This window comes from Cynocephalus volans, chromosome 3 (genome assembly GCF_027409185.1).
Source record: "Cynocephalus volans isolate mCynVol1 chromosome 3, mCynVol1.pri, whole genome shotgun sequence".
Lineage (NCBI taxonomy): Eukaryota > Metazoa > Chordata > Mammalia > Dermoptera > Cynocephalidae > Cynocephalus > Cynocephalus volans.
Window position 1 is genome coordinate 106,060,009 of NC_084462.1, and position 23,826 is coordinate 106,083,834.

At 43.4% G+C, this 23,826-nt stretch overlaps 2 protein-coding genes, 1 long non-coding RNA gene and 1 pseudogene across 5 annotated transcripts; all 4 read left to right on the forward strand.

Moving 5' to 3' along the window:
* The first annotated feature begins 214 nt into the window (after nt 1–214).
* Nucleotides 215–3,057, forward strand: LOC134373190 (methyltransferase-like protein 17, mitochondrial). 3 transcript variants are annotated; one of them, XM_063090723.1, is made up of 6 exons: nt 215–317; nt 420–573; nt 661–795; nt 1,682–1,762; nt 1,940–2,011; nt 2,986–3,057. In XM_063090723.1, exons 1-4 carry the CDS (start codon nt 237–239, stop codon nt 1,720–1,722), a joined length of 411 nt encoding a protein of 136 aa, XP_062946793.1. In that variant the 5' UTR covers nt 215–236; the 3' UTR covers nt 1,723–1,762; nt 1,940–2,011; nt 2,986–3,057. The 3 variants fall into 3 exon arrangements, with proteins under 3 accessions (XP_062946793.1, XP_062946794.1, XP_062946795.1); XM_063090724.1 differs by lacking the exon at nt 2,986–3,057 and adding an exon at nt 2,508–2,858; XM_063090725.1 differs by lacking the exons at nt 1,940–2,011; nt 2,986–3,057 and having other exon boundaries at nt 1,650–1,714.
* Nucleotides 3,058–3,632: 575 nt separating this feature from the next.
* LOC134373191 (uncharacterized) lies at nt 3,633–5,568 on the forward strand. The gene is made up of 4 exons (XR_010022950.1): nt 3,633–3,720; nt 4,381–4,430; nt 4,996–5,180; nt 5,258–5,568. It is a non-coding gene; the product is annotated as an uncharacterized LOC134373191 (long non-coding RNA).
* A 4,883-nt stretch (nt 5,569–10,451) lies between these two features.
* Nucleotides 10,452–11,656, forward strand: LOC134373835 (zinc transporter ZIP2-like; annotated as a pseudogene).
* A 6,610-nt stretch (nt 11,657–18,266) lies between these two features.
* LOC134373846 (zinc transporter ZIP2) lies at nt 18,267–20,254 on the forward strand. The gene is made up of 4 exons (XM_063091874.1): nt 18,267–18,381; nt 18,556–18,686; nt 18,936–18,986; nt 19,622–20,254. Exons 1-4 carry the CDS (start codon nt 18,267–18,269, stop codon nt 20,252–20,254), a joined length of 930 nt encoding a protein of 309 aa, XP_062947944.1.
* The last annotated feature ends 3,572 nt before the right edge of the window (nt 20,255–23,826 follow it).

Sequence of the window (23,826 nt, forward strand, 5' to 3'; positions counted from 1 at the left end):
GTCGGGCCGCTTCGCCTCCCATTGACAAGGTCCGAACGGCCGCCAAAGTCCCGCCCACGTACGATTTCCGCCTGAAGGAAATTTGCATAGAGATGGCTTATTGGCTGCCAGCAAGCACTCGCTCTTCTCATTGGATGATACTGTCTCGGGCACTATTCCGCGGAAGACGCTCACCGCCGCGTTGAGACTTACGGTCCCAGAGACTTACGGTTCCGCTTCCGGCTCGCCTCGGAGCCATGGCGACCGTGGGGGGATTGAGGTACCTAGTGCCATCAGGCAGATGGCGCCGCGGCCTTCGAGTAGCCCCCCAGTCCCGGGTGAGTACGTACTTTCGCTGCTCGCCGAAAGCCTGTCCGCTTAGCGAGCGCCCGCAACCTTCCTTTCCGACCGGCAATCAGCTTTTCTCTCCCGCCACGCAGGCGCTCGCCTCCCTCGTGCCCGGCGTGACCCAAGTAGACAACAAGTCCGATTTTCTGGAGAAGAGGCCGCATCGCCAGCACCCTGGCATCCTGCAGCTACCGCACGTGCGGCTGCCGCGGGCACTCGCTGACGCTGCGCAGTTACTGCTGCTCGGTGAGTAACGGCGGTAAAGGGAGGCCCGAGAAGAGACGGGCCTGCGCCTGCGCGCACGTCATACCGCGTTTCCTCTTTGGCCCATAGAGAGCACCGCGCCCAGTGCGGAGAAGCAGGTGCAAGCACTGACCAATTATCTCTGGAGCCGACATTTACCTGCAGAGCCAGAGGAGTTGCAAAGACGGGCTGTGCACCTTGAGAAAAAATTCTTGGAAAACTCGGGTAGGATTTCAGAAGAATTAGAGAGTAGGCCAGATGGAAATATCAGTGGGAAATGAAGAGCTAGAAATAATTTTACAGTCTGTCAAATACATACTCAGTTTTTTGTTTGACTTTCTGGTGAGAGCAGTTGTTTCAATGGTTCCTTACAAAGTAGAGAAGGTAGATTATTCCAGAGATTGCTCTCGCGATGTGGGTAAAGGTCAGAGTGTGCCCCAGTATACTGTTGAAATCTAGATCTTTGGATTTTTATTTAGCTGAAATAAAGTTCCTATATGGCTGAAATAAAGTTCCTGTCTAGTACTGAAATTCTCTTCAGGAATAAAAGAATAAGTGTAATTTTTCAAGTAATTATCCTGATGGTGAGCTGTTTCATATTACAGACCTGCCTTTTATTCATCTGTGTTCTTTGCACTTCTAGCAATACCTGACTCAGAGCAGATGATCAGTAGATACTTGCTAAGTAGTACTGAACTGAACGCAGTCACGAAACTTAGATTTTCAAGATCTTTCCCTCCCCATAGGAACATTGGAGATGTCACAATCTTAGTTTCAGGGAAGTGAAGATAAATACAAAATGTTATTCTCATCCTATCCTTTAAATTTTTATCACACTTCCCTTTAATATAAAGGGTTGGTTGGTGATCTAGGGTTGGTTAAGTTAAATAAACTGCTATTAGAAGCAAAATACTCACTGGTACTCTCTGATGGTAGTGATTGTTATTGTTATTCTTACCTGAAGTTTTTCTCTAGGTTTGGCTTCTCTCTTGAGCTCTGAGGCTTTTCTTGGGTGGGAGTGGAGAAAGATTGAGTGGGCAATATGTTCACATATTGGATCTGAGCTCTGTTCTCCCTAGGTCCTCATTTCCAGTCCTTGTTCTTACCGCAGACTCACTGAAGACAGAGGAGAACTTCATGGAGCAGTGCTAGATGCCTGGCATAAAACTACCTACCACTGGAAAAAACTGAGGTAGGAGGGACTAGGAAGGGTGCCAAAAAAAGAAAACTTGGACTTTAGAAGGAAAGTTAGGGGAGTACAATTACACAATCAATTTAGTGTCTGAAAAAGCTGTCTGAGTTGTAAGGCTCCCCAGGACCCTAAATAAATGTCTACTTAACCAACTATGGGTTCTTGTATATTTCTCAGATGGGCTCGAATTCCAGAGTTCCAGCCACAAACCTTGAAGGACTTTGGTTCAGGTACTGGTTCTGTCACCTGGTGAGTAACTTTCTTTAGCCCCATCTTTGTCAATTCTAGCTCTAGAGAGACATACTCATACCAGTCCAGTCTGATATCATAGCAGTCTGATATCAAAAGACTGGGAAACCAGAGGGACAATAGGAAAATTAGGAACCTAGAAAGTTTCTTTCCTCTGATTACGCAAGACAGAACAAGGTATGTGGATTGGGGCCAGAACATTAAGAAATGTCAAGTGAAAAAAGGCCCATATTTAAAGAAAGGTTAAAAAGGAAAGGAATTTAGTATAGGGCATAGGTTTTACATATAAACCAAAAAAAATTTTTTGCCTACAAATAGTTATTTGAGTCTGCTCTTTTTTTAAAGGTTATAAATGAAATAAGATCACATGTTAGTTCTTTTCAGTTATTCCAACATAACATCCTTTTTCCCCACAAGTGGGTTTGGAAGTAGTTGGATTTCTTATAGGGAAGAGGCTTTCTCATGAGAATTGGTGATTCATATTTTACAATCTTAGGTCTGCTCACAGTACTTGGGGCCAGAGCCTATGTGGAATATATGTATGTGGACAGCTCAGCTGCCATGTTGAATCTGGCAGACAAGCTACTGAAAGATGAGGATAAGGTATAAGGAAGGGCTCTTCCAAAGTTGAGGGAGTTAAAAAGTAAAGCAGTACTAGAAAGCATGTTTTATTGGGAAGGAGAGGAGCGGGCTAAAAGTTAAGATGAAGTTGGTCTCCTTCCAATGCTGGGGTCAAGCAGAGAGTGTTAGAGGCCATTGCTGGACTGTGGGTGGGTTGAGTAAGGTTATAAGGACAGAAGACCCAGTATTCTCTTTGCCCTTTTTAATACTTACGCTGTCACCTCTCCCTCTCACTTAGTGTTTTTCATTCTTTTCAGGGCCATGTTTCTTGTCTGTATATCTCTTCAGATTATTCTTGTGGCCATTAACTTCATATGCACTCTTAGTTGCTGCATCTCTTCTCTCCTGCACAGGTTGTTCAGAATCTGGGGAGCCTTACGTTCCGGCTGTCTTTTTCAGACAGCTTCTACCTGTATCACCAAAGGCAAGTGGCAGTGTTTAGAGTATTCTAAACGTGGAATGTGGTAGATGGAAAACAGTGGCCTCAGCTTTGCAACCCAGCATTGACTGTTGGAAGATAAAAGAAAGCAATAGAAGAAATTCAGAGGATAGGACTTCGTTGAACTCTGGAAATGAGGAAGTGTCAGATCTGTCATATTCTTTGTCTTGGTCCCCAGGTACAATTTGATATGGTTGTGTCAGCCTTTTCCCTAAGTGAACTGCCCAGCAAGGCTGACTGCGCTGAGGTAGTTCAAACCTTGTGGTGCAAGACACTTCATTTTCTGTTGAGTTGAAATCTTTTTCCTCTCAAATCTAAAAGCAGCTGCATGGATTTTATATCTTTCCTTCTCTCATTAGAGATTCCTTTCCCTTCTTTCTCTCATTGTCTTCATTCTTGAACATGTTTTTTTTTTTTTACAGGTCTCTTTATTCCTCTTTTAGGGTCTCCATCCTCATATATATAATGCCCATTTCCTTTTAGGACGACAGCTTCGCCTGCTAATGTTCTTAGAGAGCTACTGACGTTTATGCTTTTATGTAATTCAGGGCTTCTGCTTATTTTCTCCTTTTGTGAACAGGTATTGGTAGAGAATGGAACAAAAGCTGGGCACCACCTTCTTATGGATGCCAGGGACCTGGTCCTTAAGGTAAGATTCCTTCTCCTTCTTTTACTCCCTGCCCATCTGTCAGGGAGTAATTACTGTTACTCCCTTGAAAACTAAAGAGACTCTATTGTACATTGGTAAGAGTGACTTTCAGGAAACTAGGCATATGAAGTCCTCATGATACAGGGCAGTGGTTGGCAAAGGAGGGCCTGTGGATGAAGTCTGGTCCACTACATGTCTTTGTATGAGCCATGCTTATTCATATCTCTTTCTGTTGTCCATGACCACTTTCACACTACAAACAGCAGAGGTGAATAGTTGGGACAAAAACAGATTTTTGTCTACTCTCTGGTCCTTCAAACAAAAACCTTTGCCAACCCCTGATCTAGGGCATTGCTGAGCTAAGAAACTAGTCTGTGTGGGAGGGTTTGAACCACTGTATAATCATAAATGTAATTGTCCTGGAGTGGGACTTTTTTGAGAGTAGAGGTTGCTGACAAGGGAGAGCACCATGGAATGTGCCAAGTTCCTGCCTTTTTCCTGCTGCAAAGAGAAAGTTCTTTGTTTCAAGTATTAGATGCAGCCAGCTTAATGCAAAGGACATAGTTAATCATTATTAGAATTGAGTGTAGATGGATTCCTCAACTTGGTGCAGAGATTGAATTATGAAAACAGACTCCAGTTTTATTTCTTTGATTTCAGGGAAAAGAGAAGTCACCCTTGGACTCTCAACCTGGTTTTTCTTTGCCCCGGTGAGTATCACTTCTGCATGTCCCAGCACACAGATCTGAACTCAGGTGTGGCCAGGAAAAGTGAGAGAGTAAAGCTAAGTCACTCTCCACTACTTTGTCCCTATCCAGTTTCTACCTAGTGATTCCCCTGGCTCTCCCTACCCCCTACTTCCATGCTCCCTTCTCCCTACTTGACTCTTAGTTTTAAGTTTCCTTATTGACTGCTCTTTTGTCATATATCATGTCTTTATGTGTGTTCAGTTTCCCCATGAACTCTCTTGTCCCAAATTGACAGCCTCTAAACCCCTGGCCTATAGCTTCTTTTGGGGTTATCATCTCATCCCCTTTAGCTGAGTATGTACCCTGGGAATGTTGTACCAGTGAGAAAATTAACTGGGAAAACAGGAAGAAAAAGAATCACAGGTGGCAGAAGTTGGAGAATTCATAGAATAGCCTAGATATTTTAGGGCCTGCGGGTATGTGATGTACAGAGGATGAAAAAGGCTTATAGCATGAGGGAAGGGGTTAAAAAGTTCTTCCCTTTTTTTTTTTTTTCCCTCTAATCAGTCTTTTCATCCTTACCTAGAAAGAGAAGACAATGGAGGAAAAGTTCTTTATGGTGATCCTTGCCTGGAAGTCTCCATAGGAAGCTAATCACTGGCCCCGTATTACTCAGCCTATCCTTAAATGGCCTTGCCATGTGCATTGTCACCTGTGCTGTCCAGATGGGCATATGCAGCATGCTGTGATCACAGCCCACCAGCATGGCAGGTATAGATAGGGATGTGACCAAAGTTAGTGGGACATGGCAAGACCCTGCAGCCAACATTGACATCTCTTTTCCATAGGGATTTGTATCGTGCCCGTGCCACCTCCTGGTGAGATCTTTTACCTGTGATCACTCCGTCTGAGTTTCCTCCATCCCCTACTCAAGATCTCCCTGAGAGCTGACAAGGATATGTAACAAGTATTTTCTTCTATCATGCCTCCCAAGGCTGAAGCTACCTGGTATCCAGGATGAGAGTGCTGGTACCCCCATATGTCTGTATTGGTTTTAATAATCATCATCATAATAAATTTTTAAACAATGGAAGTGGGTTTTGTGATTCATAAAGGGATAGAAGTCAGTTATTCTGGCCTATCCTGTAATGAATCCTCAGATAATAAGTGCCAAGTTTCCCACACAAATCTCAAGCTCACCCTTTCCTGTAAAACTACTGCTGCTTCTATCAGAGACAAGGACTTTTCCAGGAGGATAATTTGGAATAGTGGGGAAAGTGGCCCCCACCTCTCTGAGAACTGGCTAAACAGGTCTCTGGGTTGCTAGTCAGCCACCCAAATAGGGGAACCAGCAGCTGTCTAGTCTCTATTTTTTTCTGTCTCCTTTCCTTTCATCTTCCCTGGGTTTCTCAGCTACCCTAGAGTTTGCCCCATACAGTTCTTTCAAGAGTTGATCCCCATCAGGACCAAATCTTCTATCTCCTTCCAAATATATCTGGGCAAGATCCTTCCATTTACTGGGTTGATTTCTGTTTTCCCCTAGGCCTTTTTGTTTCAGGGCTAGAGCAACTTTCTTTGTCTTTGATGAAAGAGATAATCAGAATGAAGCAAATTTTCCAAAACTGCTTTGGGACAAGTCTCATGACCTCAGTGTAGACATTTTTTTCTTAAGATAAACACTGTATATGGTTAGAATTGCTGGTTTTTTGATTAGTGTATAATCTGCTGAATCTGAATAAGCCACTTAGATATTATTGAGAATAGCTGGAGCATGAAGCTTCTGCCTCAGGTTGCATGTAGACACTTTTAGCTCACATGTTGTAATCAGTAACCAATGACTGATTCTTGTATTCCATGAGAAAAGGATAACTGTATTTGAAGCTTTCCCCCACCTTTGTGAAACTCCCCTGTAAAATGCCTTTGCTCATAGCAGACTTTGGAATACTTTCCAACTCTGTTGGTTTGTGTTTCCCAGGTTAAGCCTCACATTCAGCTCCCAATAAACTTCTCTAAAAATCTTTTGCATCAACAGCCTGAATTTTGGTCAACATCATAAAACTGAAAGTCTCTCTCACAGTTTATATCAGGAAACAGGCATTTTTAGAGGTTGTGGCAGTATCGGTGTTGGAATACCAGATATCTCAACTCCCCACTAGGCATTTCCATGCCTACAGCTAGTTTTCTGGGGTTCCAGGAAAGGGGAGTCCCCATACCTACTAGTTCTCACAGAGTGGCAGCAGCACCATCTCTCAGCCCTACCTCTTGTTGACCTAAAAGAAATAAAGGCCAAACATACAACGTATAGGATTTATTAAGCTAGCACAACAATTTCAGCTGTGGAAATGCAGAGGTCAAGACCCTCTGAGAAATTCTATACGAAGAGAGTCAGCAAAGCTTAGCATTTTATAATCACAAGAGGGGGGAAAGGTTCAAGGAGAGGACAGCCCTGCCTAATTACTTCAGGTTTTCTATTGTTTATATGTAAAGTATAGATTTGAGATTGTTACTAGGTTACATCCTACAGGCAGGGATCTAGGGGTAAGGGTCACAAGAAACATTCTAGGTTATTTCATGGCTTTCTGGTGCCATTATATCTGATCAGTATAAATAGTCTTATGATAAAGTTTTCCAGAATAGGTGTATGTGACTACTGACTTAGCTCTTCCAAGGAACTATAATTTAGGCGGCCTGGTCAGAGCAGATATTTTTGGTTATCACTTACCCCTGTTGATCAAAATCTTTCATCTGAAAGTGATAATCAACTCAGGTAGACATTTTGGTCCCTTTCACTAGGAAGGCTCATTCTGGAAGTTATGTCCCATTCAGGAAGGAAAGAAATTAGGCTCTGGCCTCCAGGTCTAAGTCTGAATTTTAAGCAACATGGGAGTTGTGATGGGAAGGTAGTCAGATCTTTTCATTCTTGGCAAACCTGAAAAACTAGGTAGTGGCATTTGTTACATATCTACAGGAGGATAAGTTGTGCCCTGGGGCAAAAGAGTGTGCTAGTTGAAACAGTTTGCAGAAATAGGTTGCCTTTCAGAGTGTTCATGGGCTGGATGATGAAAAACAGCAAGAAAAAAAAAAAAAACTAAGGGCACTTTTACAGTTTAAACTGGGTAGTAAGTCTTAACTTGGCATAGGCCTGGGAGAACAAATATTAGAGCAAGAGTTTAACTTTGTATGTAATCTTGAGTCACATAGCCTAGTTAAAATGTGAATCAAAGATGAGACCCACAGTCTGTCAAAAGGCCTAAGACTAGAAGAATTCCCCAGAGTAAAAGTAAAAGTCCAGATGTTTTGGCAACATTAATCATGGAATTGTTATCAGGTCAGGTCGAGAGTCTTGAGAAAATGCTATCTATTCAGATGCCATTTTCTCCTCCTAGCTGGAAGTTTGAGGTGTCTGGCTATGGGTTAACTTCATTTGAAGATCTCCAGTCATGAAAGAGCTCCACTCAGATGGATTTGCCATTTTTAAATAAGAAACACAAATCCTTGAATCAATGCCTTTAACCTTAGCTGCACAGGGATTGATTAACAATACCCGACATAGTCCCTTTCAGTGTGGCTGGAAGGAGTTTTTTTTTATTTGATGATGTTTCCAGTAGACAGTCTGTGGGCTGGAGACCATAGTCTTTGATGTCTTTCTTCTGGGAGCTCGCTGTGGAAGGAATCCTTTATTAATTTAGAATTTTTGGTGAGGAGCTATATAAGGCCTTGGCGGTAAGAAGGAATATCACCTTTTAGAAGAGCTGATTCATAAAGTCATTCATCTAGGTGCATAGGTCTACCTGTTATTATTTCAAGGGAGAAAGGTGATGCTTTTCAAACAAGGTAGAGTGCAAGTTGAGCAATAACAATGGAAGAGCCTTTGGCCATATGTTGTAAAGGGACCGAATCATTTGACCAGTGTGAAACCATTGTGGAACCTGAAGAGAACTTCCCAGGAAGGGATATTTGTTAAAATTCAGGATTTAGGGCCAGCCTGTGGCTCACTTGGGAGAGTGTGGTGCTGCTAACACCAAGGCCACAGGTCCAGATCCCTATATAGGGGTGGCCGGTTAGCTCACTTTGGAGAGCATGGTGCTGACAATACCAAGTCAAGGGTTAAGATCCCCTTACCGGTCGGTCATCTTTAAAAAAAAAAAAAATTCAGGATTTAGTCCAAGTAATAAATACTCAAAAACAATAAATAGGGCTAACATATTGTTAATTCTAAGGTTAAATTTGATACAATCTTATAAACAAATTTATTCAATTTTAAACAGTGTTGACCACATAAGATTTTTTTACGAACACTGTATAACTTCTTAAAAGAATTTTTTTTCTTAACTTTCCATATCCATTTAGTTTTATCCACAACATTCCTCTTTTTAAAACAAACCTTAAGGGGCTGGCCCGTGGCTCACTCCAGAGAGTGTGGTGCTGATAACACCAAGGCCACTGGTTTGGATCCCATATAGGGATGGCCAGTTAGCTCATTGGTTTAGCCTGGTGCTGACAACACCACGTCAAGGGTTAAGATCCCCTTACTGGTCATCTTCATAAGAAAGTAAAAAATAAAAAAATAAAAAACCAAACCCTTAAATACCCTTTAAGTTTAAACAAAATTACTTCTTTTTTAACAAAAAAAAATAATATTCTCATGTCTTTTTGGTAACCTTTTCACCAAAAACACATTTACTTTCTATATAAACTCTATACAAATTATTTTCTTATATTAAGTAGTTTTAATTACATAATTAACTACAATCTTAACTTCATTTACCCAGATTTCCAGGGAAGCAAGTAATTTTAAACTTTTATATCAGTATCTGTAAAAAAAAAAAAAAAAAACATTTTATAGTCTCCGGGAAGGTATGTTTCCTCAAAAATTTTTTATTAACTGATCTAAATATATTTGGTTTTTTAATACCACATAAACAAAATGTCAAAGTATATAAACATAAGATTATGTTTTAAGATTAATATTTTAATATTTTAACTTACTTAGAAATCACTTATACATCTTATGATTATCTCTTGTTTAACACAACATGACTTTAAGATTTTAAATTACTGGAAAGGTTTTTGAAACTATAATAAGTTTATGTACAAACATTTACTGAGTTCACTTGTTTCAAACAGGTATATTTGAACTGTTTTTAGAAAACAAATCTAGCCATTAAAGTTATTTCTAATCTTTTTAAGTTGGCCTGGCGTTTTCTTATGAAAGCCGACTTTTTGGTTTTTCCCCCAAAGCATAGAATTTATTGAGCCAATATGACAGTTGCAACCAGGGAGACGCTTAGGTCAGTTTGCCCTAAGAAATGTGCTCTGAGAGGGCCAGCAAAGCTTAGCATTTTATAATCACAAGAGGGACAGGATCAAGGAGACAGAGTAAAAACGGTCCTCTGGTAATGTTTTCCAGAAAAATGGACATTAGTTATTTCTCTCAGATCTCCCAAAGCACCATAATTTATCTGACCGTGTCAGAGCAGATGTTCTTGGTTATCACTCTTTACACCCAGGTGGACTCAAATCAAATCCCTTCTGAATGGGTGTGGTTCAGGAATTAGCATAGCAATCTGTAAGATTTGGGATGGGGTAGAGACACTATGTAAGGTTTAAATCAAATGGCCTGAGAGAGACAGGACCAGATTGTCCCCAGTACAAAATGACTTCCATTTTGTAGAAGACCAACTCCAGGCATGAACTAAGACTGTCCACGGCCCTTGGATTAGTCAAGGCATTGAAGAGGAGAAGACCGCACTAGGCTGTGCCTGGCAGGGAGTCTGGAGTTTCTGGCTTCCAAGCTCAGGAAGGCATGAGCCAGGGGAGAGGCCTCCATGTAGGGGGAGGGCGGGAAGCTGGGGCAGGGCCCAAGTCAGCTATGCAATGCTGAGCAAGCAGAGGCAACACAGAACAGAAAGGATACCAACAGTCTCCTAAAACTCAGGGGAGTGAACACTTCAGCTCTGACCACCTAAGATACCACTCCTGCTGCAAAGATAATAACTCCATTTGTCATTCTGAGGCTTCTGCTTCTCCCGCACCCCAGAGATGGAGCCACTACTAGGAGTAAAAGTTGGCTGCCTGTTTGCCCTGCTGGCTCTCACTCTGGGCTGTGGCCTCATTCCCATCTGCTTCAAATGGTTCCTCATTGAAGCAGCCACAGGTATACCCCTATCCCATCTTTGCCCCATAACCTCAGTCTCACCTCAACCCTATCCTGATTCCTTGCTCTGATTCTCACCATCCCCAACCTCGGGTTACTGGGTGCTCTTGCTCTTTTGTCACCTTTGTCTATTTCCTCATTGCCAACCGGTTTGTAACCTCTGCTTTTTATTAGGTCATCATCGCCAGGTCCTCAAACTCCTGGGCTGCACTGCTGCCAGTGTTTTCCTGGTAGCAGGGTTCATGCACATGACCACGCTGAAGCCCTGGAGGGAATTGAATCAGAGATCCAGAAGTTTGTGGTGCAGGTGAGCAGCAGAGATGCTGAGCTTCAGGACTGTGAAGCCAGAACGATCAATAGAACCATGGAAGAAAGGGGGGAAACTGATGGAGCCAAGCACATGGGTGGAGGGACAGGGAAGATGAGAGCTCTTGTGTTGTGTGCAGCGATGAAAGCAGGTCACATTGGGCTTTAAGGAAAGTAGTATTGCTGAAGGAACAGTACAGGAAGCTGAACTGCTCCATCCCCCATCTAATTTCTGCTTCTTTCTCCCTAGAACAGGACAGAAAGCGGGGGAAAATTCTTCTGATGATGCCGATTCAACTCATGTAAGTATTTCCCACCAGCCCCCAGCTGGAGGGTGAAGAGTCCTTTCATACCCAGACCTTCTGAGCGGAATATGTGAGGAATAGCAGGAATCCCTTCTGTTCTCCAGCTCAGACACTGTAGAGTTCCCTCTACACTGGAGGTGCCACTCCAGTCCTTTTGAGTTTATGGGATCCCAAAAAATGCTCTTGCTATAATTTTTCATTCTTTCCCTGAACCCCCTGACATGCTTCTCACTGTGTTCCTGTATTTCTATCCCTATTGATACTGTGTCCTGTACTCCCTCTGGCATTCTTGTTGCATGTCCTTATGTCCTCTTGGCTTCATTTCTTTACACTTTTTTGCATTCAGTTACCACATTTTCCCATTCTCCTTAATCTCCCAGTCCCATGTCAATCCACTGCACTGTCTTCCCTTCCTTTCCCATCTCACAGCCCCTCTTTCTGTTCCTAGATTGAGTATCCCTATGGAGAGCTCATCGTCTCCCTGGGCTTCTTTTTTGTCTTCTTTTTGGAGTCACTGGCATTGCAGTGCTGTCCTGCGGCTGCTGGAAGATCAACAGAGGAGGAGGAAGAACGGGGTGGGGCTCACGTCTTTGGACTCCACAGCCACGGACCTCTACCATCACCCTCACGGGGTCCCCTTCGAGCCCTCATCCTCTTGCTCTCACTGTCCTTTCACTCGGTATTTGAAGGTCTAGCTGTGGGACTTCAGCCAACAGTAGCAGCTACTGTGCAGCTCTGTCTTGCCGTCCTGGCTCATAAGGGGCTCGTGGTGTTTGGTGTAGGACTGCGGCTGGTGCAGATAGGCACTGGATCACGATGGGCCATGTTCTCCATACTGTCCTTAGCTCTCATGTCCCCCCTGGGCCTAGCCCTAGGGCTGGCTGTGGCTGGAGGGGACTCTGAATAGGGGTGGGGATTAGCCCACGCAGTGCTAGAGGGTGTGGCAGCAGGCACTTTCCTGTATGTAACCTTCCTAGAAATTCTGCCTCAGGAGCTAGCTGGTCCTAAGGCTCCTCTGTGTAAGTGGGGCTGTGTATTTGCTGGTTTTGCCTTCATGGCCTTTATTGCCTTGTGGGCCTGAGAGATTTCTGACTTTTCTGATAGACCTATCTAGGATGGCCTCCCAACCCCCAGGAGACACCTCCCAAATGATTTTGGCCCTTGGACATTTCTTCACTGAGGTTAAAGGACATTCACTAGGCTCATCCTATAGATACCACCCCAGCTTTTCCCTATATGAGATCCCATTCGTGACCCAGGACTCAGAAAGGAATGGGGTTTTTTGGTTTTTGGGGTTTGTTATTTTTAAAAATGACTGGTAAGGGGATCTTAACCCTTGAAATTTTGTTGCCAGCATCACTCTCTCCCAAGTGAGCTATGGGCTGGCCCCAGAAAAGAATTTTTCGGTTGAGTTCCTATTAATTGGAGAATTGGTATAAAGACCATCACTCCAGATTTGAGTCTCGTCCCATTTATGCTACTGTGAGTTATAAAATGTCCATTTTACCCTTACCTTTCAGCCTTATTATATTTTGTTTCATAGAAAGGGAAGGTGGGGGAATGAATTGAGAGCCTTAGAGACAAGGATAACCACAGCTTGACACAATACCCTCTTGTACAACCAAGATTTACTGGATGGACTCAGTGTGTTCTATAGATATTAAAGAGACCAGAGCTTAAGATCCACTAAGGTCTTTTCTGAGGAAGGGGCTAAAAGCCTAAGCATGATGACAAGAACAGCATGGAAATACAGAAAACAAAGCCAGAACACTATAGCACTGGTCAGAATCTTGGATGACTTTCCAGGCAGGGCAGATAGGTGACCATGGGACTGGAGAGGGAGCCAGTCCACATCAAGGACATCCACTTTCAGGAATCAACCAGATGTGGATAACCAGGGCCATGAAACAGAGAGTAAGCTCTTAATGGAAGAGTAGGCATGAGCATCAGAAAGACCAAGAAGCATCCTGACTTGGCAGAGCTAAAAGTTAGGACTGGCATTACAGGATGGAGAACTGTTGGATTTCAGACAAGGAAAGAAAACGCAACTGGCCAGGTTAGTGAGGTAGGGCCGCTGGAATTAAGATACAACCCATGACTGTTGAATGCCTAAAGGAGAGATTATAAGGATTGTATTTAACAGTAGATACAAATTTGATGAGGGGGTGAGTAGCCCACAAAAGCAAGAGAGCACCTGAATCTCCTACCCTAACATGATTCAAAAGTATTTCTCAGATTTCTATAATTGAGTGAAAACTTGAGCAAGGTAGCAGCACTGGATACCCATACCCAGAAAACTGAGATGGCATTCCAGTTGAGAGAACCCTAAAGTAGAGGGGAGACATCCCACGGGGGCACATAGTTTCCCAACGGGACATCTCTAGAGAGTATCCTGGAGACACTAGAACCAGAGCCCATATTTCTAGTTCTATGCACATTAAAGTGCTCCAGAAATTTTATTTCTCCCAAGTCTTCTGAGTTGATTCTAGTGGATCAATGAGGCTGATAAGAAAGAAGGAAAGTGTCCTTAATTTTGTGATAAATCAGAGAGGTAAACATACAAGTGAAATTCCTAAACTTGTTTGGTCCCTGCAGTTTTTCCAAAAACAAAGAGACTCAAAATAAATCCCAGAAACTAACTTCCTGGCCCTAATCCAAGACAGACACCTCAGAACTGCCATGAAGATGAGGAGTCAGAGAAACGACGGGGAAGACAGATTCAGAGAAATGGAGCAGAGAGACGAGGGAACCCATTTGAGAGACCATGCAGAAAAACCACTGTTGCCAACCATGGGCTACAAGAAACATTGGCTCCCTATTGATGTCTGTCCCACTAAGGCCAACGGTTCAGATCTCTGTACAAGCCAGCTGCCAATAATAATAATAATAATAATAATATTTAAAAAAAGGAAAGTGGTCTCTGATACCCATTGAAGGTCAAGAGGAAAGAGCTGCTCCATTTATGCTCTGGGACATAAATATGCAGGACATAAAGGCAAATATGCTGCAGCTACCCCGCAACATAATAATAATAATAATAATAGGTGTCAATTATGAGTAATCATTTTGAACTGGGGACTTTTATTCTTGATGCCGCAAAGTGTTTTCTCTACTAGATTTTCACCCAAGACAGGGAAGACAACCAATTTTACCAGGCAATTTGTGTAGATATCTGTAGATATAAATACATACATAAACTTACTTACACATATTTCAGTCTCAAAACAACTGTAGAAAGTAGAACTGGTCAATCTGTGTTGCAACACCTGTTTAGTTGTCTAACCATCCACCTGATTGCAGATCCATTGTGGATCTTAGCCACCGCTTAGGTCCTGTTTACTACTGAATCCCCTAGTCCTAGCACAGAGCCTGATATATCACAGTGGCCTAAGAAATATTTATTGAATGAATGAATGAATGATTTCTCCTAATTGCAGACAACTCTAAACGTAAGAGAGGTTAAACAACTAGCATTGAAATTTTGTAAATGAGCTACAATGATATTATATCACTGTTAGGTGACTTCTTACCACCACCCAACAAAATTATTCCAGCACAATACATAACTGTCCTACACATCAGGCACGAGAGGCTGTGATCTGTGAAACACCAATGTTGTCATCAAAATTCATGGCAAAAACGTTGACCTAGACATGGATGAGAGCAGAGCCTACAATAGAGACCTTCTTTGTTGTCATCCTCTCCACAAGCCATTATTTTTATTATGTTTAACAAACTTCCATTGACTGATATTTGTGTGAATGTCTTGCCACAGTTTATTTTATTTTAAAGGTGCCTGTGTACTTGAGTGCCTAGTCATAGACTATTACCTCTGGAAGATTACAGTCACATATGGCCACAGCAACAAGAATATAAAGCAGAGCTTCAGTTCACAAATTGGGGACCAGAGGGCTGGCCCTGTATCACTCAACCTATCCTTAAATGGCCTCACCATGTGCGTTATCACCTGTGCTGTCCAGATGGGCATACGCAGCATGCTGCGATCACAGCCCACTGGAATGGCAGGTATGAGGATGTGACCAAAATTAGTGGGATGTGGCAAGATCCTGCAGCCCACACTGACATCTTTTTTCCATAGGGATTTGTGTCATTGTTCCTGTGCCAGCTCCTGGGGATATCTTCTGTAATAGACCAACAGGAGTGACTCCATTTTGTTAAACTTCTAAATTTAACAGTTTTTTCTTTCCTCCTTACCCTTGTAACCTGAACCGCATAGCTTGCAGCTTGACGTTAGAATACAATGACTCTTGTTCACATGATTGCTAGAACATAATGACTCCTGCTCACATCTACACAGAAAATTATATAAGAAATTATTAACTCAGATGGCAATTCTTTACCAGCTTACTAACTAGATCTTTTTGAGGTCAACAGGACTGAATTCATAACTTGACCCCACAGAAGATTGTCCACATGAATCAACTCCCACCCGGGAAGTTCTTTGATGTTTATCTGCAATTTTATGATTATGCCTGACATCCCTGCTTAGATCACCATGAATCAGCCCCCCTACCATCTACCCCTATAAAACCCCTTTGCGTGTCTGGGAAAAGTGGAGATGGTCTTTGACACATAAATCCGCCATTTCCCCAGGCTGCCCCCTTCTTGAATAAAGGCTACCTTTCCTTACACCAACACGTGTCTCTCAATTATTGGCTATTAAGCAGCAAGCAAACAGACCTTTTGGGGTCTCGGTAACATTCCTACCTGTGATCACTCCGTCTGAGTTTCCTCCATCCCCTCCGCAAGATTCTCCAGAGAGTTGACAGGGATGTGTAACAAGTATTTTCTTCTATCATGCCTCCCAAGGCTGAAGCTACCTGGTATCCAGGATGAGAGTGCTGGTACCCCCATATGTCTGTATTGGTTTTAGTAATCATCATCATAATAAATTTTTAAACAATGGAAGTGGGTTTTGTGATTCATAAAGGGATAGAAGTCAGTTATTCTGGCCTATCCTGTAATGAATCCTCAGATTATAAGTGCCAAGTTTCCCACACAAATCTCAAGCTCACCCTTTCCTGTAAAACTACTGCTGCTTCTATCAGAGACAAGGACTTTTCCAGGAGGATAATTTGGAATAGTGGAGAAAGTGGCCCCCACCTCTCTGAGAACTGGCTAAACAGGTCTCTGGGTTGTTAGCCACCCAAATAGGGGAACCAGCAGCTGTCTAGTCTCTATTTTTTTCTATCTCCTTTCCTTTCATCTTCCCCGGGTTTCTCAGCTACCCTAGAGTTTGCCCCATACAGTTCTTTCAAGAGTTGATCCCCATCAGGACCAAATCTTCTGTCCCCTTCCAAATATATCTGGGCAAGATCCTTCCATTTACTGGGTTGATTTCTGTTTTCCCCTAGGCCTTTTTGTTTCAGGGCTAGAGCAACTTTCTTTGTCTTTGATGAAGGAGATAATCAGAATGAAGCAGATTTCCAAAACTGCCTTGGGACAAGTCTCATGACTTCAGTGTAGACATCTTTTTCTTAAGATAAACACTGATTTTTTGATTAGTGTATAATCTGCTGAATCTGAATAAGCCACTTAGATATTGTTGAGAATAACTGAAGCATGAAGCTTCTGGCTCAGGTTGCCTATGGGTGCTTTTAGCTCCCATGTTGTAATCACTAACCAACGACTGTGATTCTTGTATTCCATGAGAAAAGGATAACTATTTGAAGCTTTCCCCCTCCTTTGTGAAACTCCCCTATAAAATGCCTTTGCTCATAGCAGACTTCGGAATACTTTCCAACTCTGTTGGTTTGTATTTCCCAGGTTATGCCTCACGTTCTGCTCCCAATATACTTCTCTAAAAATCTTTTGCATCAACAGCCTGAATTTTGGTCAACACCATAAAATTCAAAGTCCCTCTCTCACAGTTTATGTCAGGAAACAGGCATTGTCAAAGGTTGTGACATATCAGTGTTGGAGTACTAGAAATCTCAACTCCCCCCTAGGCATTTCCATGCCTACAGCTAGTTTTCTGGGGTTCCAAGAAAGGGAATTCCCCATACCTACTAGTTCTCACAGACTGGCAGCAGCACCATCTCTCAGCCCCACCTCTTGTTGACCTAAAAGAAATAGAGGCCAAACATACAACGCATAGGATTTATTGAGCTAACACAACAATTTCAGCTGGGGAAACACAGAAGTCAAGTCCACCCTGAGATATTCTCTCTGAAGAGAGCCAGCAGTGTTAAGAATTTTGTAATCACAAGAAGCGGGAAGGATCAAGGAGAGGACAGCCCTGCCTAATTACTTCATCAGGTTTTCTATTGGTTGTGCATAAAGTATAGAGTTCAGATTGTTACTAGGTTACATCCTACATGCAGGGATACAAGAAGCATCCTAAGTTATTATATGACTTTTTCGTACCATTATATCTCCTTCTAAGTAAAAATGGTCCTCTGGTAACCAGAGAAGATGGACTTAACTACTGATTTTTATCAGAACTCCCAAGGTAATAAAATTTAGCTGACCTGGTCAGAGCAGATTTTCTTGGTTATCGCTCTTTACACCCAGGTGGACTCAAATCAAATCCCTTCTGAATGGGTGTGGTTCAGGAATTAGCATAGCAATCTGTAAGACTTGGGATGGGGTAGAGACGCTACGGAAGGCTTAGATCAAATGTCCTCAGTGAGGCAGGACCAGATTGTCCCCAGTACAAAATGGCTGGGAATTAGCCACCATAGACTGTTCCATTTTGTAGAAGACCAACCCCAGGCATGAACTAAGACTGTCCACGGCCCTTGGATTAGTCAAGGCATTGAAGAGGAGAAGACAGCACTGGGCTGTGCCTGGCAGGGAGTCTGGAGTTTCTGGCTTCCAAGCTCAGGAAGGCATGAGCCAGGGGAGGGGCCTCCATGTAGGGGGAGGGCGGGAAGCTGGGGCAGGGCCCAAGTCAGCTATGCAATGCTGAGCAAGCAGAGGCAACACAGAACAGAAAGGATACCAACAGTCTCCTAAAACTCAGGGGAGTGGACACTCCAGCTTTGACCACCTAAGATACCTCTCCTGCTGCAAAGATAATAACTCCATTTGTCATTCTGAGGCTTCTGCTTCTCCCGCACCCCAGAGATGGAGCCACTACTAGGAGTAAAAGTTGGCTGCCTGTTTGCCCTGCTGGCTCTCACTCTGGGCTGTGGCCTCATTCCCATCTGCTTCAAATGGTTCCTCATTGAAGCAGCCACAGGTATACCCCTATCCCATCTTTGCCCCATAACCTCAGTCTCACCTCAACCCTATCCTGATTCCTTGCTCTGATTCTCACCATCCCCAACATCGGGTTACTGGGTGCTCTTGCTCTTTTGTCACCTTTCTCAATCTCCTCATTGCCAAATGGGTTGTAACCTTTGCTTTTTATTAGGTCGTCACCGCCAGGTCCTCAAACTCCTGGGCTGCACTTCTGCTGGTATTTTCCTGGGAGCAGGGCTCATGCACATGACCGCTGAAGCCCTGGAGGGAATTGAATCAGAGATCCAGAAGTTTGTGGTGCAGGTGAGCAGCAGAGATGCCGAGCTTCAGGACTGTGAAGCCAGAATGATCAATAGAACCATGGAAGGGAGGGAGGGAAGTGATGGAGCCAAGGACACGGGTGGAGGGACAGGGAAGATGAGAGCTCTTGTGTTGTGTGCAACAATGAAAGCAGGTCACATTGGGCTTTAAGGAAATTAGTATTGCTGAAGGAACAGTACAGGAAGCTGAACTGCTCCATCCCCCATCTAATTTCTGCTTCTTTCTCCCTAGAACAGGACAGAAAGCGGAGGAAATTCTTCAGATGATGCCGATTCAGCTCATGTAAGTATTTCCCACCAGCCCCCAGCTGGAGGGTGAAGAGTCCTTTCATACCCAGACCTTCTGAGAGGAATATGTGAGGAATAGCAGCAATCCCTTCTGTTCCCCAGCTCAGACACTGTAGAGGACTGGAGGTGCCAATCCAGTCCTTTTGAGTTTATTGGGATCACAAAAAAAGCTCTTGCTTTAGTTCTTCATTCTTTCCCTGGACCCCTGACATGTTTCTCACTGTGTTCCTATATTTCTACTTCTATTGATATTGTGTCCTGGGGCCGGCCCGTGGCTCGCTCGGGAGAGTGCGGTGCTGATAGCACCAAGGCACCGGGTTCGGATCCCATGTGCGGATGGCCGGTTCGCTCGCTGGCTGAGCGTGGTGCTGACAACACCAAGTCAGGGGTTAGGATCCCCTTACCGGTCATCTTTTAAAAAAAAAAAAAAAAAAAAAAAAGATATTGTGTCTTGTACTCACTCTGGCATTCTTGTTGCATGTCCTTATGTCCTCTTGGCTTCATTTCTCTACCGTTTTTTCTGTTCATTTACCACATTTTCCCATTCTCCTTAATCTCCCAGTCCCATGTCAATCCACTGCACTGTCTTCCCTTCCTTTCCCATCTCACAGCCCCTCTTTCTGTTCCTAGATCGAGTATCCCTATGGAGAGCTCATCATCTCCCTGGGCTTCTTTTTTGTCTTCTTTTTGGAGTCACTGGCATTGCAGTGCTGTCCTGCGGCTGCTGGAAGATCAACAGAGGAGGAGGAAGAACGGGGTGGGGCTCACGTCTTTGGACTCCACAGCCACGGACCTCTACCATCACCCTCACGGGGTCCCCTTCGAGCCCTCATCCTCTTGCTCTCACTGTCCTTTCACTCGGTATTTGAAGGTCTAGCTGTGGGACTTCAGCCAACAGTAGCAGCTACTGTGCAGCTCTGTCTTGCCGTCCTGGCTCATAAGGGGCTCGTGGTGTTTGGTGTAGGACTGCGGCTGGTGCAGATAGGCACTGGATCACGATGGGCCATGTTCTCCATACTGTCCTTAGCTCTCATGTCCCCCCTGGGCCTAGCCCTAGGGCTGGCTGTGGCTGGAGGGGACTCTGAAGGAGGGAGGGGATTAGCCCAGGCCGTGCTAGAGGGTGTGGCAGCAGGCACTTTCCTGTATGTCACCTTCCTAGAAATTCTGCCCCGGGACCTAGCTGGTCCTGAGGCTCCTCTAGCCAAGTGGGGCTGTGTATTTGCTGGTTTTGCCTTCATGGCCTTTATTGCCTTGTGGGCCTGAGAGATTTCTGACTTTTCTGATGGACCTATCTAGGATGGCCTCCCAACCCCCAGGAGACACCTCCCAAATGAATTTGGCCCTCGGACATTTCTTCACTGAGACTAGAGGATATGCACTAGGCTCATCCCATAGACTGGACCCCTGCTTTTCCCTACATGAGATCCCATTCCCGACCCAGGTCTGAGAAAAGAATGTTTAGGCTGAGTGCCTATTAATTGGAGAATTGTTATAAAGACCATCACTCCAGATTTGACTTTCATCCCATTTATGCTACCATGAGTAATAAAATGCCCATTTTACCCTTACCTTTTGGTCTTATTGTATTTTGTTTCATGGAAAGGGAAGGTGGGGGAATGAATTGAGAGCCTTAGATATAAGGGCAACCACAGCTTGACACAATACCCTCTTGTACAAACAAGATTTATTTGATGAACTCAGTGAGCTCTGTAGGTAGTAAAGAGACTAGAGCCCAAGATCCACTAAGGTCTGTTCTCAGGTAGGGGCTAAGAAGCCTAAGCATGATGACAAGAACAGCACAGAAATACAGAAAACAAAGCCAAGACCAAGAAATGGGTCCAAGGAGTACTCAAGTAAGGACCCAAGAGAGCACTGAACCAGGGTTGTGGCACAGGTCAGAATCTGGGATGACTTTCCAGGCAGGGCAGATAGGTGACCATGGAACTGGAGAGGGAGCCAGTCCACGTCAAGGACATCCACTTTCAGGAATCAACCAGATATGGGAAGCCAGGGCCATGAAACAGAGGAAGAGCTCCTAATGGAAGAGTGGGCATGAGCATCAGAAAGACCAAGAAGCATCCTGACTTGGCAGAGCTAAAAGTTAGGACTGGCATTACAGGATGGAGAACTGTTGGATTTCAGACAAGGAAAGAAAACGCAACTGGCCAGGTTAGTGAGGTAGGGCCGCTGGAATTAAGATACAACCCATGACTGTTGAATGCCTAAAGGAGAGATTATAAGGATTGTATTTAACAGTAGATACAAATTTGATGAGGGGGTGAGTAGCCCACAAAAGCAAGAGAGCACCTGAATCTCCTACCCTAACATGATTCAAAAGTATTTCTCAGATTTCTATAATTGAGTGAAAACTTGAGCAAGGTAGCAGCACTGGATACCCATACCCAGAAAACTGAGATGGCATTCCAGTTGAGAGAACCCTAAAGTAGAGGGGAGACATCCCACGGGGGCACATAGTTTCCCAACGGGACATCTCTAGAGAGTATCCTGGAGACACTAGAACCAGAGCCCATATTTCTAGTTCTATGCACATTAAAGTGCTCCAGAAATTTTATTTCTCCCAAGTCTTCTGAGTTGATTCTAGTGGATCAATGAGGCTGATAAGAAAGAAGGAAAGTGTTCTTAATTTTGTGATAAATCAGAGAGGTAAACATACAAGTGAAATTCCTAAACTTGTTTGGTCCCTGCAGTTTTTCCAAAAACAAAGAGACTCAAAATAAATCCCAGAAACTAACTTCCTGGCCCTAATCCAAGACAGACACCTCAGAACTGCCATGAAGATGAGGAGTCAGAGAAACGACGGGGAAGACAGATTCAGAGAAATGGAGCAGAGAGACGAGGGAACCCATTTGAGAGACCATGCAGAAAAACCACTGTTGCCAACCATGGGCTACAAGAAACATTGGCTCCCTATTGATGTCTGTCCCACTAAGGCCAACGGTTCAGATCTCTGTACAAGCCAGCTGCCAATAATAATAATAATAATAATAATATTTAAAAAAAGGAAAGTGGTCTCTGATACCCATTGAAGGTCAAGAGGAAAGAGCTGCTCCATTTATGCTCTGGGACATAAATATGCAGGACATAAAGGCAAATATGCTGCAGCTACCCCGCAACATAATAATAATAATAATAATAGGTGTCAATTATGAGTAATCATTTTGAACTGGGGACTTTTATTCTTGATGCCGCAAAGTGTTTTCTCTACTAGATTTTCACCCAAGACAGGGAAGACAACCAATTTTACCAGGCAATTTGTGTAGATATCTGTAGATATAAATACATACATAAACTTACTTACACATATTTCAGTCTCAAAACAACTGTAGAAAGTAGAACTGGTCAATCTGTGTTGCAACACCTGTTTAGTTGTCTAACCATCCACCTGATTGCAGATCCATTGTGGATCTTAGCCACCGCTTAGGTCCTGTTTACTACTGAATCCCCTAGTCCTAGCACAGAGCCTGATATATCACAGTGGCCTAAGAAATATTTATTGAATGAATGAATGAATGATTTCTCCTAATTGCAGACAACTCTAAACGTAAGAGAGGTTAAACAACTAGCATTGAAATTTTGTAAATGAGCTACAATGATATTATATCACTGTTAGGTGACTTCTTACCACCACCCAACAAAATTATTCCAGCACAATACATAACTGTCCTACATGTCAGGCACGAGAGGCTGTGATCTGTGAAACACCAATGTTGTCATCAAAATTTATCGCAAAAACGTTGACCTAGACATGGCTGAGAGCAGAGCCTACAATAGCCATCTTTGTTGCCCTCCTATCCACAACTCATTAATATTTATTGTTTAACAAACTTCCATTGACTGATATTTGTGTGAATGTCTTGCCACAGTTTATTTTATTTTAAAGGTGCCTGTGTACTTGAGTGCCTAGTCATAGACTATTACCTCTGAAAGCTTACAGTCACATATGGCCACAGCAACAAGAACATAAAGCAGAGAGCTTCAGTTCACAAATCGGGGACCAGAGGACTGATTCTGGTACATAATCATATTCTGATTATCCCACACTGTGATGTAATTTTTTAATTAGTTGCCCAGTTTTAAAAATTTAGACTTTTCAACCTACAAATCTAAATTTCTGTTTTCCTTTTAAAAATTCTTGTGGTCTGGCAAGGCTGGATCTGCAATTTTCTCCAGGTAACAGTAGAGTCAGAAGGAGCTGCTTTTAAACAGGGTCAGAACTCTTCAGTTCCCCAAGATCCCAAGCACTACCTATTATCTCCTACCTGCTTGCTCTTTCCTTCTCGATATCTGCCTGTTTCCTGCAGACATCTGATTTTGTAACCCTTGGGGAATATGAAAAATCTCCTGGGAGAGGTCTAGAACATGCCATACTGAATTCCCAACATTCCTCCTCCCTCTCAATTGGGTCCTACACACACTGCTAAAGGGATTTCCCCAGTTATTCCCTGGATAGCTTCTCTCAATATTATTTATTTATTTATTTGTCTGTCTATCTATCTATCTATCTATCTATCTATCTATCTATCTATCTATCTATCTATCTATCTATCTATCTATCTATCTATTTATTTTCAAAGATGACTGGTAAGGGGATCTTAACCCTTGACTTGGTGTTGTCAGCACCACGCTCTCCCAAGTGAGCCAACTGGCCATCCCTATATAGGGATCCAAACCCGTGGCCTTGGTGTTATCAGCACCACACTCTCCCAAGTGCCATGGGCCGGCCTTCAATATTATTTCTAGGTGTTCTCCATTGCCTTGGAAAGAAAGTCCAAATGATCTAGTATGACATGAAAGACCTGAGCTGAGCATTCATA

Coding starts and splice junctions, on each gene's coding strand:
- LOC134373846 (XM_063091874.1), top strand. CDS start 18,267: ATGGAGCCACTACTAGGAGTAAAAGTTGGCTGCCTGTTTGCCCTGCTG. Junction 18,382..18,555: donor CCTCATTGAAGCAGCCACAG/GTATACCCCTAT, acceptor GCTTTTTATTAG/GTCGTCACCGCCAGGTCCTC. Junction 18,687..18,935: donor TCCAGAAGTTTGTGGTGCAG/GTGAGCAGCAGA, acceptor CTTTCTCCCTAG/AACAGGACAGAAAGCGGAGG.
- LOC134373190 (XM_063090723.1), top strand. CDS start 237: ATGGCGACCGTGGGGGGATTGAGGTACCTAGTGCCATCAGGCAGATGG. Junction 574..660: donor TGCGCAGTTACTGCTGCTCG/GTGAGTAACGGC, acceptor TTTGGCCCATAG/AGAGCACCGCGCCCAGTGCG. Junction 796..1,681: donor AAAATTCTTGGAAAACTCGG/GTAGGATTTCAG, acceptor TTCTTACCGCAG/ACTCACTGAAGACAGAGGAG.